The 12,658-nt window shown below is 38.6% G+C and overlaps 1 protein-coding gene across 1 annotated transcript in view; it reads right to left on the reverse strand.

Moving 5' to 3' along the window:
* Positions 1–1,910: 1,910 nt before the first annotated feature.
* Positions 1,911–12,658, reverse strand: part of LOC126203555 (wee1-like protein kinase) — a 98,953-nt gene continuing 88,205 nt past the window's right edge. Inside the window, exon 8 of the mRNA XM_049937877.1 lies at positions 1,911–4,172. Coding sequence (XP_049793834.1) covers positions 3,849–4,172 — 324 coding nt within the window. The 3' untranslated portion in view covers positions 1,911–3,848. The remainder of the gene's footprint in view (positions 4,173–12,658) is intronic.

Here is a 12,658-nt window from a genome sequence, read left to right on the forward strand (position 1 = left end):
TTTCTTTTTGTAAATACATTTACATTTGGTGTGCATGAATTTTCTGAATCACTTTTTACTACAGGTAGCTTGTCATCTGCAACCAAATGATGTTGAGAAAGTTTTTTGCTGGGAGTTAACGTATCTTTCAGAATGTAATTCAGTTTTTTGCGATGTTTTCGCACCTATTTTCGTATTTACTCACGTTTTCGTGTGGCAAGCACTTCCATTCTCCGCATCATGCTGAGATGATGTGATGCATACGTAACTATAACAAGTATTTTCCACAAATAACTTCGTAAAACACTTTTCACTACACCAGAAAACAGTGTGATTGTGGTTTGTTGTGTGTCGCAGCCCAGTCAGTGTTCATTTGTTCACCAGAGAGTTCGGAGCCAAATTTGAATTTTGTTTGCATTTTATCTGTGTGTGTGTGGGCGTGCGCGCACTGGTGGCTTAGCAGTTCAGTAACCACACCTGTTTTCACAAAATCCACATCTATCCTATGCAAAGTATGCTGTTCAGAACACCACTGGTTCCCTGACAACATACTTGACCTGAACAAGTCAACTGCTCACCAACGTTAATGTTCCAATCCTGCCAAATGTGACCCAAAAGGTGACTAATGTCGCCCCTTGAAGAAATAATAAAATACGCCTTTTACTCATGATACTGTTAAATTAACTTCAAACATACGAGTTGTCCATTCCCTTGCATACTTACTTTATCTGTCCACAAGGAGGAGCCCTGCCTCTGAAAGCTTGTAAAAGTTAAATCCTTTTTTGTGGGTGTTCCCCTGCCATCGCTTGGTGAGTAGATTTTTTTATCTATCCATTTAAATTATATTATCAATAATTGAATATTTTCTCTGTCGTATTAATTGATACAGCTTCGCCGGCCGAAGCGGCCGTGCGGTTAAAGGCGCTGCAGTCTGGAACCGCAAGACCACTACAGTCGCAGGTTCGAATCCTGCCTCGGGCATGGATGTTTGTGATGTCCTTAGGTTAGTTAGGTTTAACTAGTTCTAAGTTCTAGGGGACTAATGACCTCAGCAGTTGAGTCCCATAGTGCTCAGAGCCATTTTTTTTTATACAGCTTCAGGCACATTTAAAAATATAACTTTATAACCAGGTGATTGTCCTGGTTCATAAGACAATGTTAAGTTGTATATTGTGCCAAAAATTATCATCTTCCATCTATCCTATTTTTCACCACCAGTCCCATTGTCAAAATCTAGTACACCTTCTGAACTGAAAATGCTCTTTGTGTGAAATGGTATTACAACTGAATATGACGAAGCTGCACAGAGTTATTACTCCTTGGCAGTTCAAAGCTGAAGATTTTCCCACAATGTTGGAGCTTTTCAGAATGTGGAAAACGGCTGAAAAACAGCCTAAATGTAATTTAATGGAGGAAAAGTTTTTTAGACAGAGTGGAATGAAAATTTGGCAAACTGAAACCTTATGCCACATCATTAACTAACTTTATGTCTGCCTTCTTTGGAAGAAAAAACTGAAAGACTACAGCCAACTATTGTTAATGAAAAACATTTAGATGGTTAACTGCATATGAAAGTTTTAACCCAAACTACAGAGAATCAAATACTGGCCTATTGTAAATATTTCTTACATTTTAGAACACTATGGCTGGCAATTATTTACTACATATAATTTTACTTTCAAAGTGTAAAGGTACACAACACAGTTCACATCAATTTTGTAGGAAAAACATTTGGAAAAATCTCTGGACAGCAGCCACACATGAAGTACTTGAATAATGAGAAAACCAACAGCTGTACAGTTGTCCAACAATGTTTATTGAATGAACGAAGTTGGATTACAATGCAGCTGTTGTTTTCATCACTATTAAAGTAAATTTGGGAAAGGATCATCAGCATTACAAGAAACATGATTAAAGAAAATTTTTGTAAATACCAATTCTGATAACCTTTATTGAATTTATTTGAAAATATACACAAAATAAAAAATTTTACAGTCTTACAAGTGTTCAAAGTTACTTAGCACTGCTGAGATTCAAGTGCACGCATGCGCGCGCGCGCGCACCCACCCACACACACACACACACACACACACACACACACTATTTACATGAACAGCTTCCATGTATGTTATCACATTAGATTTTTGCAACTGCTGTAATGAACATGTGGTAAAGGATTAAATTTTACACGTTCTTTGGAAGCAACTAGTCTTAACTACTGAGAAAGTTACCTCCACCTAAATAAAATGAACTGTAGGCTGTTCATGGTATGACATTGTAAAAACACTTCAAGCCTTTAGCTTGTCAGTATACTCATTACAAATAACATAAACAAAGAACTGAAATACTTCCAACTAAACAGACAGAAAACTAACATTAACAGCAACATATTAAATGTATCAGCAAACAACTAAATGTGGTTTCTCATATTTGAAAACATGATGACTGTTACTCAATTCATTTTTTATTTCTTGTCCAGATGTAGTCAGCAATTTAATAGACAGGAACCTGCCAAAGAAACATACTAAAAATTTGTAGACCTATGAACCTCTGAATTATGCACCATATTAAGCATCTTCTGAACCATCAGTTTTCCCGGAGTTTTATTTTAGTAAATGTTGAGGAGAGGACAGATGTAACCAAGTGTTTTACAAATGGTATGTCATCCAAGAATAAGAAAGAAAGAGCTCACAATAAATTTTGGTATGACAATTATAGCTCATATACAAGGTATCAACAAGGAATACATTAAATTTGGCTCCACCAACCAGGTACTGACAACAGAATGATAAATCATGTAAAACTGAATTCACACTGAATACTGAATAATTTACGTTTTCTCATTATTTTTGTTTAAAATCTTTCGGTTCAAAGCTTTTCATACTCACTAAAAACAACAACTCCAAAATTTAGATTAGGGGAAATGGACTCAAGATCAGTAAGAAAATGAATTGAAACAAAAGAACTTAACTGTAAATAATGAGGAAATGTAAAATATGGTAACAATTTAATATTACCCTTTCAATGCTCTACTCTCACTCTCTTCTTAATTACTCACAGCTTCCAGTTTCTCCACTAAAATGCGAAGAAACAGCACTTCACTGCACCAGTCACCAACTGGTGCACACTACCATTCCCCTATGTGACATTTTCCAATACATTTGATGTAGGGGAATTACTGAAAAAACTGGCTCAACATCAATATTTTACAAACAGAGAAATGTTTAGTTTTCTATCTGTCAACAGGTTTACTGTTGCCTGTCTTAGGATAGCCCTTTCTGCTTGTTGCCATTGACACGATAGTGTTAATGACACAGTTTCCTTCACAGAAAATGCTTGTCAGCAAATAAAAGACAGCAAGGATGAAAATAATTCAATTCTAAACACGATTCTCCAAAATTAAGTAAAATTTATAATGTTGAATGACATTCTAAAACATAAAAGCAAAATGAAATGCAAATACTTTACAGATATTTACATTTTTGCTAACTCTATTTAAATTGCAGTCAAGTGTTCTTACAATGTTAAGTTCTTACAATGTCAACTACAATTCTTGTCTGAAATTCTATAAATCAGTTACTAACAACATTTCAGAAATATAGCATTTATCACCCCAGTAAAGTCAGGCCTTAAAACTCAGCACAAATGCTACATAAAACATCAAGCTCAAATTAAGGAAAGAACATTTTAAATGCAAGAACACACTTTTGTAAAAGAGAACACACTTTTGTAAAAGATGGCTTAACACATCATAGTCAACTTAGAAGTGCCCTGAGGTGACAAAGGAGACAGCCAGTTCAGCCTTGTAGTTCCTGTAACTATAAGGCACTAAAACCAATGCAGGCCATACATAACTGCTTTACTCCACATTAGAAGCCTGTTACACTATGACTGCGATTAATTTTCTTACCAATGAGGCGAGAGGATCGAGAAATTATATTCACTTGGGGACGACAATTGGCATCTACACTAATGCCACCTGCACCAGCGACTTTCATGAGGATTGTAGGAGTAACTGACTTGAGACACTGTGCAGCCGCCTCCAGGCGGCGTGACAGGAACTCATTCTTCAGACGTTCTGCATTCAGCTCTCGCTGAAGCTGGGCCTTACTCTTATTTTCAGAAGAAAGCGCACGGTGCTGCAGGATCTCCACTGCACTCGGGCGGTGACTGGCATCACGTTGTATCATGTCCTGAAAATTTGAAATTTGTAGTGACAGCAGCATTTAACACTATAAAGCTAGCTGAGTCAATTGTAAAATATTACTTCACTTTTTGTTCCATTTTCCATGCAACAAATAGATCCCTCTCAAACTGAGGTATGAATGAACTGTCTCTTCCATTCCGAACTTCCCAATATATCCCCTCTTTCCTACCCGAGGAAGGGACAAAGTTCCAAAAAGCTAGGAATATTGTTTTCTGCCGTTATGTGCGCAAATTGGCAGTACTCGGTATTTTACCATGTACGGGTAAGTGCTGGTAAGCTACCATCTTGTTTTTATTTTATACAACTTTACAACCCCAAGGAAAGAATATTCTTTTACATTTTTAAAAAGCATACGATATGTTTCTACAACTTATCAGACATAGCAGAGTGGCCCATTGGCAATTTCCCATAATCATGAGATGTAACCTTATCTTTATAAGTTCTCTCTCTCTCTCTCTCTCTCTCACTCTCACTCTCACTCTCACTCGCTCCCCCCCCCCCCCCCCACAAATTTTTTTGTCTCATTCACATTACTACTACTATATTGTTTCTTCTTCATTTGGTCCCTTAAAGAGCATGTAGAGCCATTATTAGCTTTTCTCTTCCTACAACTTACTCTCCATATCACAACAGGTCTGTAAGTTTTACAAACCATACACTTAGTTTCAACTAAGTTGTTTGAACATGAACTTGTTATGTGATGTTTAAAGCTTTCCCGGCGTACTGATTGTTCCATAAAAACACGGGAGAACTGCCGGATATCAGTAACTTCCTGCAGGAAGTTACTTATATCCGGCAGTTCTCCCGTGTTTTTATGAACTTGTTAGTTCATAGTTGCTAGTGGGTCACCAGTGAGGTCCTCAAGGTCTTTTTGGATGTTATGTTCACTTTCAATTCTTTCACATGCTGAGACCCTGGGTATTTAAAGATAAATTACAAAGAGGAATTTTCACTTTTATACTTACAGCTATGAAGAAGATTATGTTAAGTTCTAACCCTGATATGTAATTTGTGATCAAGGCAAATAAAACTTTTATTTGACAATCAGATTATATGTTCCATGAACTGACAGTCAAGTTTTATAAAATCTAACAGCCAATCAACGGGTTTAAAACATGGTATAACATAGCCTATAAAGCTGTGTGGTGAAATTAACTGAACACAGACATTGTTAAGGAATGGCACACTCAAAGAACTTGTGCAGCATTATTACCGTAAGAACATCTGATACTGATGAAACTGGTTTTCCCTTCAGAGTCCTCTTGAATAAGAAACTAGCTTTTAAAGGTGAAAATTGCCATGGAAGGAAACACATAATAACTTTTGGTGTTAATGTTGATATGACTGAAGAGATTGGAAAATCACTAAAAGAAGTCCTTTTAAAAATATGAAAACATGACACACTAATTACAGTGAAAAAAATTCACAATGTTTGGTTTGAGAACTATTTTTAAAGAAGTGCATAGCCCTAATGCAAAACTAGGAACCTGTAACAGGAAAAGTCTCATCTTTGTATATTTTTGCCAGCACTTTCCAAGAATGTGAATGTGTTGTTTGGCAGCAAGAACTGTAACTGCACAAATAACTTTCAGTCCTTGGAGATCTGAGCATTATCAATGCTTTCATGACATTATAGGAAATCTATTGTGCATAAGGCAGTAAGTTTGAAGGAGAATGAAAAGGACCCAACCTCCTTTGAGATATCAGTTCTTAATGTACTGTCAAAGGCATGAATGAAGGTTGAGGAGACCATCTTCAGCTGCTCCCAAAAAGCAAGATTATTTCAAACAGTGAAATTATGTGGAACTGGCTTACCAGATCTGAGCAATAATAATCAGAGAGTGGAACTCTCCTAATTTCCGTGTGGGGAGTTGCAGTTGAAACATTCAGTGCAAGATTTCCTATACAATAATAATGGCACCACTGAACGCACGCCAATGGACTGTAAGTGATCAAAGGGAGTGCCTCCCACTGCAAATGTATATGCCAAGGAAAACAATAATGAAATATATTTATGCTGCGGATGTGGACATCTAACCTTTTGAATATATTTATGACCTAGAGAAATATAGTGAAATATTTCACCAAAAGAAATTTAAACAATACACAATCCTGGATTTTTTGGTAAACTGTAGGAACTACCAATGTTTTCATTAATTGTCAAGACTTATGTAAGCCAATGAGTTTCAAATTAGACAATAGTAGAATTAATAAAATAACTGTTTGTGCTTAAAGAGCAATTTCCCACCATTTAAATTTTCTCACGATTTACAGTGTTCTTTACAAGGCCTTGAATAGTGTGAAATAGAAGTTTCACTGTAGTGCGAAAATATGTCTGCAGCAGTTTGATCTAATGTCACATGTACTAATATTCCCTAGAGATACATAGACAACAAAACTGAGCATAGAGTGCAGATGTTTCTTTTACTGTCTGAGTGGCACATTAACACTGTCACACGCACACCAGGGCACCACAGAACTCACAAGTGAGTATACCAGAGCAAGTTTTTTTACACCTTTCATGAGTGGAGATTTAAACAAAAAATAAATGAATAAAAATGAAATGGAGGTGGGCAGGGAGAGAAATGGGTGTAGCAGAGTAGGGCCACTGTAGAACCCTTTTGCAAAAGTAAAATAACATCTTGGTCCATGAACAATGACACCCTTCTACTACCTACTCCAGTCCTGTCTCCCACCCCTATCAAAGGCAGGGCTACCTGTGAAAGCAGCCATGTGAACTAAGCTGCAACCATTGTTCTGCTTTCTTCTACATCGGCATGACAACTAACAAGCTGTCAGCCCACAGTAATGGACACAGTGAAACTGTGGGCAAGAAACAGATGGACCAGTTGCTGATCATTCTGATCAACATGATGTGCTTGGTTCCAGTCTCCCACATAACTATCCCCTTCCCTTCTCGCATGCCAGTTATGCATATACACCATCTGTCCCACCAGCATGCCGACAAGTCCTTCCTCTGTCTCTACTTATCCCCTCTCCTTTCCCCCTCACCTCACACAGCCTCCCAATACTGCAACTAGCAGTCCTAAGCTGTCCCCACCACATCCCTGCACACTCAGACTCACAGCACTATCACTCCAGCCCACCCCACCTACTAACCCCCTACCCATCTCATGCTGCCTCTCTACCCCCATCACCCATCCCAGCAGATACCTGCTGAAATTGGACACAGTCACAGTCAGGCCTCAGTGTCCAGAGACAGCGGCCATGTGTGTACCAGTTGGGCTTGTGTGACTGTATCTGTGTTTTCTACTTTGCCCGAAAGCTTCATGAATTATTTCCAGAAGAACAGAAAAACTGGTAGAGGCCACCCTCAGGGAAGATGAGTTTGGGCGGTAAAATGAAACAACATGTGATGGAATACTGACCCTACAATTTATCTCTGAAGATAGATTAAGCAGGGGAAACCTACTTTTATAACATTTGTATGTTTAGATGAATGATTTTGACAATACAATCTTCGAAATTCTGTTAAAATACAGAAAGTAAAATGTTGTCTACAACTTGTATAGAAACCAGACTGCAGCTATAAGAATATGAAAGGAAAACAATAGTAGAGAAGGGGAGGAGACCAGCTTATAGCCTATCCAGAGATCATTCGATAGGTATGCTGAGCAAGCAGTAAAGGGCTCCAAAAAGGAATTTGGAAAGGGAATTAGAGCTCCAATTAAACAAAAAGAAAAATGAACTTTGCCATCTCTGGCAGTATTACAAAGTCATGGACAAACCTCAAAGGACTTTCAACAGCAGCAAAACAGAATGGAAAATATCGAAGATTTAAGACAAATATAAACCAAATAAAATAGGTTATCAGAGTACAGGAAATGGAGCAACAAATACAGTACATGAGTTTTTAGGATTAGGCAGAAAATTCATTGATGAAACAAAATGCAGATTGGCAACAGCAATGACATCATTGCTGAAAGAGAGAAAATTGTTAATATCAACTGTAAATTTAAATGTTATTAAGTATTTCCTTGTTAAGATATTAAAACAGTTCAGGCAAGAGGAGAAATGAAGCTTTTAAAATAGAATACTACAAAAGAATGATTTAGGTTAGACAGATTTTCGTGTAAGTAATAATGAGGTAGCGACTCACATTGGGGGAAAGAAAGTAATTCATAGAACAGCTTGATTAGGAGGAGGTAGACGTTTTCACGACATATAATGAGACACCAAGGAATATTCAGTTTCATAATAAATCTGACCACCTTACGTGACATATACAGTCCCTTGCAATATCACAAAAGAAAGTAGACCATGTTGGTTGAGCTTTGTTTACTGCAGGGCCGGCCAAACGCTGCATAGTGTGCACACGTGCAGAAGTGCTGCACATGTGAGCACGTGTGCGACAGCAACATCTGTTATTAGACATGTGTCCTAAATGAATGGCAGCGGCTCCACTTCCCTGTTTATGTGGTACAGGCAAGAGCGCAACATACCCAGTCTCTTTTACCCCTGGTGACCGTAACCTTAACAGAGAAGTACTGGGAAATGGCAGGTATTGTGAAAAAGCAAAGGACGGGAGATCAATGTTCTCAGTCGTTTAAAAATGACTGGGAACTGCAATTCTTTTTTGTAGCCATTGGCGAAAACTCGCCGTGTTTGCTGTGCCGCTAAATAATAGGCAGCCAGTGTAAGTTTTCAATTGAAAGACACTACAATACGTATCACAAAGACGAGTGTAGTGTACTCAACAGTGGCGAACGACAAGCAAAATTAAATGTCCTTAAGAAAATGGATGAGACACATCAACTCGATTTTACTGTTTGTCAAAGTAACTGATACTTCTTGAACTCTTAGTTTCTTGTGTTACATTTATGTCTATTTCACTGTACGCTGTACAATGTACTGTTTTCAATTTTCCAGAATGACAACCACAGTAAATCTTCACTGCAAGCAAGTTTTAAAATCGCATTAAGAATTGCACAATCTGGGAAACCCTTTTCCGAAGAGGAGTTTGTGAAAGGGTGTCCAATCGATGCTGCAGAACTTGTGTGTCCCACAAACATTAGCAGGTTTCAAGAAATCAGTCTATCCAAACAAACAGTGACAAGACGTATCAGTGCTATGGCCAGCGATGTGCACAGGCAGCTAATAAATAAGGCTAAAGACTTTGTTGCTTTCTCTGTTGCGCTTGATGAAGCAACAGATCTTACAGATACAGCCCAGGTTGTGATATACATACGAGGTGTCGATAATGCACTTTGTGTAACAGAGGACGTTTTGGACTTAGTACCTTTGAAAGGGACTACTACAGGTGCGGACTTACTCCAAGCTGTCGGGCAAGCACTTGATGGTGTCGGTATGGACTGGAATCTGTTAAGTCTCAGAGACCACAGATGGAACACCATCAATGCAAGGCCATTAGAGAGAACTCATAGCATGAATGCGCAAAAAGCTAGGGCACACAGATGAGACGTTGTATGGAATTCACTGCATTCTGCATCGAGAGGCGCTTTGTGCAAAATCAGTAATGTTAGCAAACGTCATGCAAATTGTTGTGTGTACTGTATACTATCTTATGTTGGAAGATCCTTGTTGGATATCAGACCTTGCATTTCTCATGGACATTACGTCTCACATGAACAGCCTGAATGTCATTTTACAAGGTCAAAATAATTTAATTTCAGACATGTTGGAAAAAGTAAATGTCTTTGAAAGGAAGCTTGCGCTTTGGGAGAGCCAGCTATTGACAGAAAACACTGCACATTTCCCGACTCTTTGACTGGTCCATGAAAGTGCTAGATTTCAAGAATACGTGTCAATAACTGTAAAAATTAAGGAACAATTTCGAGCACAATGTGCAGATGTTACAAGTTTGTCTCCTGTCATTCGCCTCTTTGCTCGACCATTCTCGTCGTCAGTTGAAGATGCTTCAAATGATCTACAGATGGAACTGATCGACCTACAGTGCAATACAAGACTAAAGGATAAGTTCTTTGCAGTGCGAAGTACAAAAGAATTCTACAAAAATTTTTCACAACAAGAATTTCCATGCCTGCACCGAGGAGCCGCGAGAGTTATGTCCGTGTTCGGGTCTATATATGTTTGTGAAAGATTTTTCTCAGTAATGAAAATGAATAAATCAAGGTTTCGATCAAGCATAAGTGATGAAAATCTTCGCAACTGCTTGCGTTTGTCAATGAGCCGTGCTTTTGTGCCAAATATTAACTATATCATTGCTCATGACCATTGATAAACGTGTTTGGATTTATTCCTTTCATAATTAAAAATTATTGTTTACTAACTGTGCATTATTGCCTCATTCTGCTCCATGTTACATTATTCACAGGAAAATTGGTCATTAAACCGATTGTTCCAATTTTTTTTTTTTTTTTTAATGTGTGAAGGGCTACGCTCAGTTGAAGTCGATAAAACGTAACATTCACCTAATTGTCGGTTATTATGCAGATTTCAGACGGAACTGATGAAAGATGTAGCAATAATGGTATTGAAATAACAGGTGATTACCGAGAGGTCTGTGGTTATCATTCTGTTCAGAGGTCAGTGAGACAGAAATTATGTGAGTGTAACTGAGGGCACCGAGAATTAGTTATAGGAAACCTTGCATTAGTTTAATGTTACTTGAAATCATGAATAAGGTTCGTTAGGAGTTGCTAAGTGCTCTCTTTCTTAAATACTAGATCAAAAATATAACGCGTATTTATGTGACATCAGTCAAGCTGCCTTAATAAAAACCCACGGTTGTTAACTGTATTGCTTGTCTTACTGGGTTAAACTGTTAACATAAAAGTAGACGTCTCAATGAGTAGACTGTGACAGTATTTTAAATAGAATGAAATTTTCACTCTACAGCGGAGTGTGTGCTGATATGAAACTTCCTGGCAGATTAAAACGGTGTGCCGGACCGAGAGGCGAACTTCGGACCTTAGCCTTTCGCGGGCAAGTGCTCTACCGACTGAGCTACCCAAGCACGACTCATGCCCCGTCCTCACAGTTTTAATTCCGCCAGTACCTCGTCTCCTACCTTCCAAACTTCACAGAAGCTCTCCTGCAAACCTGTTTGGTCTCGGTCCAGCACACCGTTTTAATCTGCCAGGAAGTTTCAGTATTTTAAATGTTTAATACGCGAAATACCTTCCCATGGTTGGCTTGCAAGCTGTGGAAAGAGCACCAGAATGCGTCAGAACAGAGTATCCCAGCAAGTGGATAAAGCGACATCTGTGCGTAGAAACATGCACTACATGAACACTGACGGCTGCGGCATGCACGCTGTGACCCAGAAGTTGCACATGTGCAGGAGCACCGCAAGCGTGCAGAATTTCTGGCCGGCCCTGGTTTACTGCACATTCCATATATCATATTCGCAATAACTCTATAAAGGGGCGTTTACATTGGGCCCAGAACATATTTTTGTTCGGAACATTGTGTGCAACTTGTTCCCTCAACATGTTGGCCACATTGTTCGTTGCTCGCATTCCCGTTTACACTAGCGACCAACATTTCTATGTATTCGCATAGTCTGCTGCGGTGAACTGATAGGTTACTTGGTGTATTCACATCAAGAGATATGCTATGCCAAGTGAAGAGGAAGAATTAATGACATTTGGTGCTGCATTAATATTACTTAACGAAATAAACGGACGAAGAAAACGTTGAAGTAGTTGTCGGTGGCCCAGAACATACTATAGAAGACGTGGCGGGAATGACATGTTTGTGAGCTGAATTTGGAAGACTGTTCTGGCTTTCGTAACTTTACTAGGATGTCGCCGTCAGATTTTGAAATGTTGTTGAATATTATAAGACCAGTTGTTTCAAAGAAAGTCACAAATTTCAGAAAAGCAATCACTGTGAACCAAATACTTGCTGTTACTCTGTTTTCTGGCATCAGGAGACTCTTATCAAAGCCTGCCATATTTCAAATAGTTCCATATCATCCAGGAAACTTAGATATTTAAATCCAAACCACTTCGTTTCGTAAAGTGTGTCAGTAACAAATACAGATTTTCTACTTTTCTCTATTTTTCTATTCTCTCGCCGGTACTGAGACGAGAGATTTAACTTTTTTGTCCTCGTCACCGCTGCTAGTGCCAAGCACCACAGCAACTTTTTGTAATGAATCATGTTTGATTTTTTAGTATTTTTGTAACCTGCGCAACGTACATTCCACAGGCACTCCCCTGCCTCACAGAGCGACATCAGCTGGAAAATTTTGTCTCGTGACACTCCATTTCAAATAAAAATGAAGGGACATAAAATAAACGCACCACTACACTCCAGCAAAACAAACACCAAAACACTCACTCAGAGCAAACTAACACTAGTGCTGCGTAGCGGAATTTAGTGGTAGCAGGCCACGAACAATGTTTCTTTGATCTCTACTGACGCAGCCGTCGAACATCGATTTTGTGTTGCGAACATCGGTAGTCCAATGTTGCAAACAATGTTCCGAACTCAGTGTAAAGGCACCTTAATGGAGAATGTGTT

The sequence above is a fragment of the Schistocerca nitens genome, chromosome 9 (genome assembly GCF_023898315.1).
Source record: "Schistocerca nitens isolate TAMUIC-IGC-003100 chromosome 9, iqSchNite1.1, whole genome shotgun sequence".
Taxonomy (NCBI): domain Eukaryota; kingdom Metazoa; phylum Arthropoda; class Insecta; order Orthoptera; family Acrididae; genus Schistocerca; species Schistocerca nitens.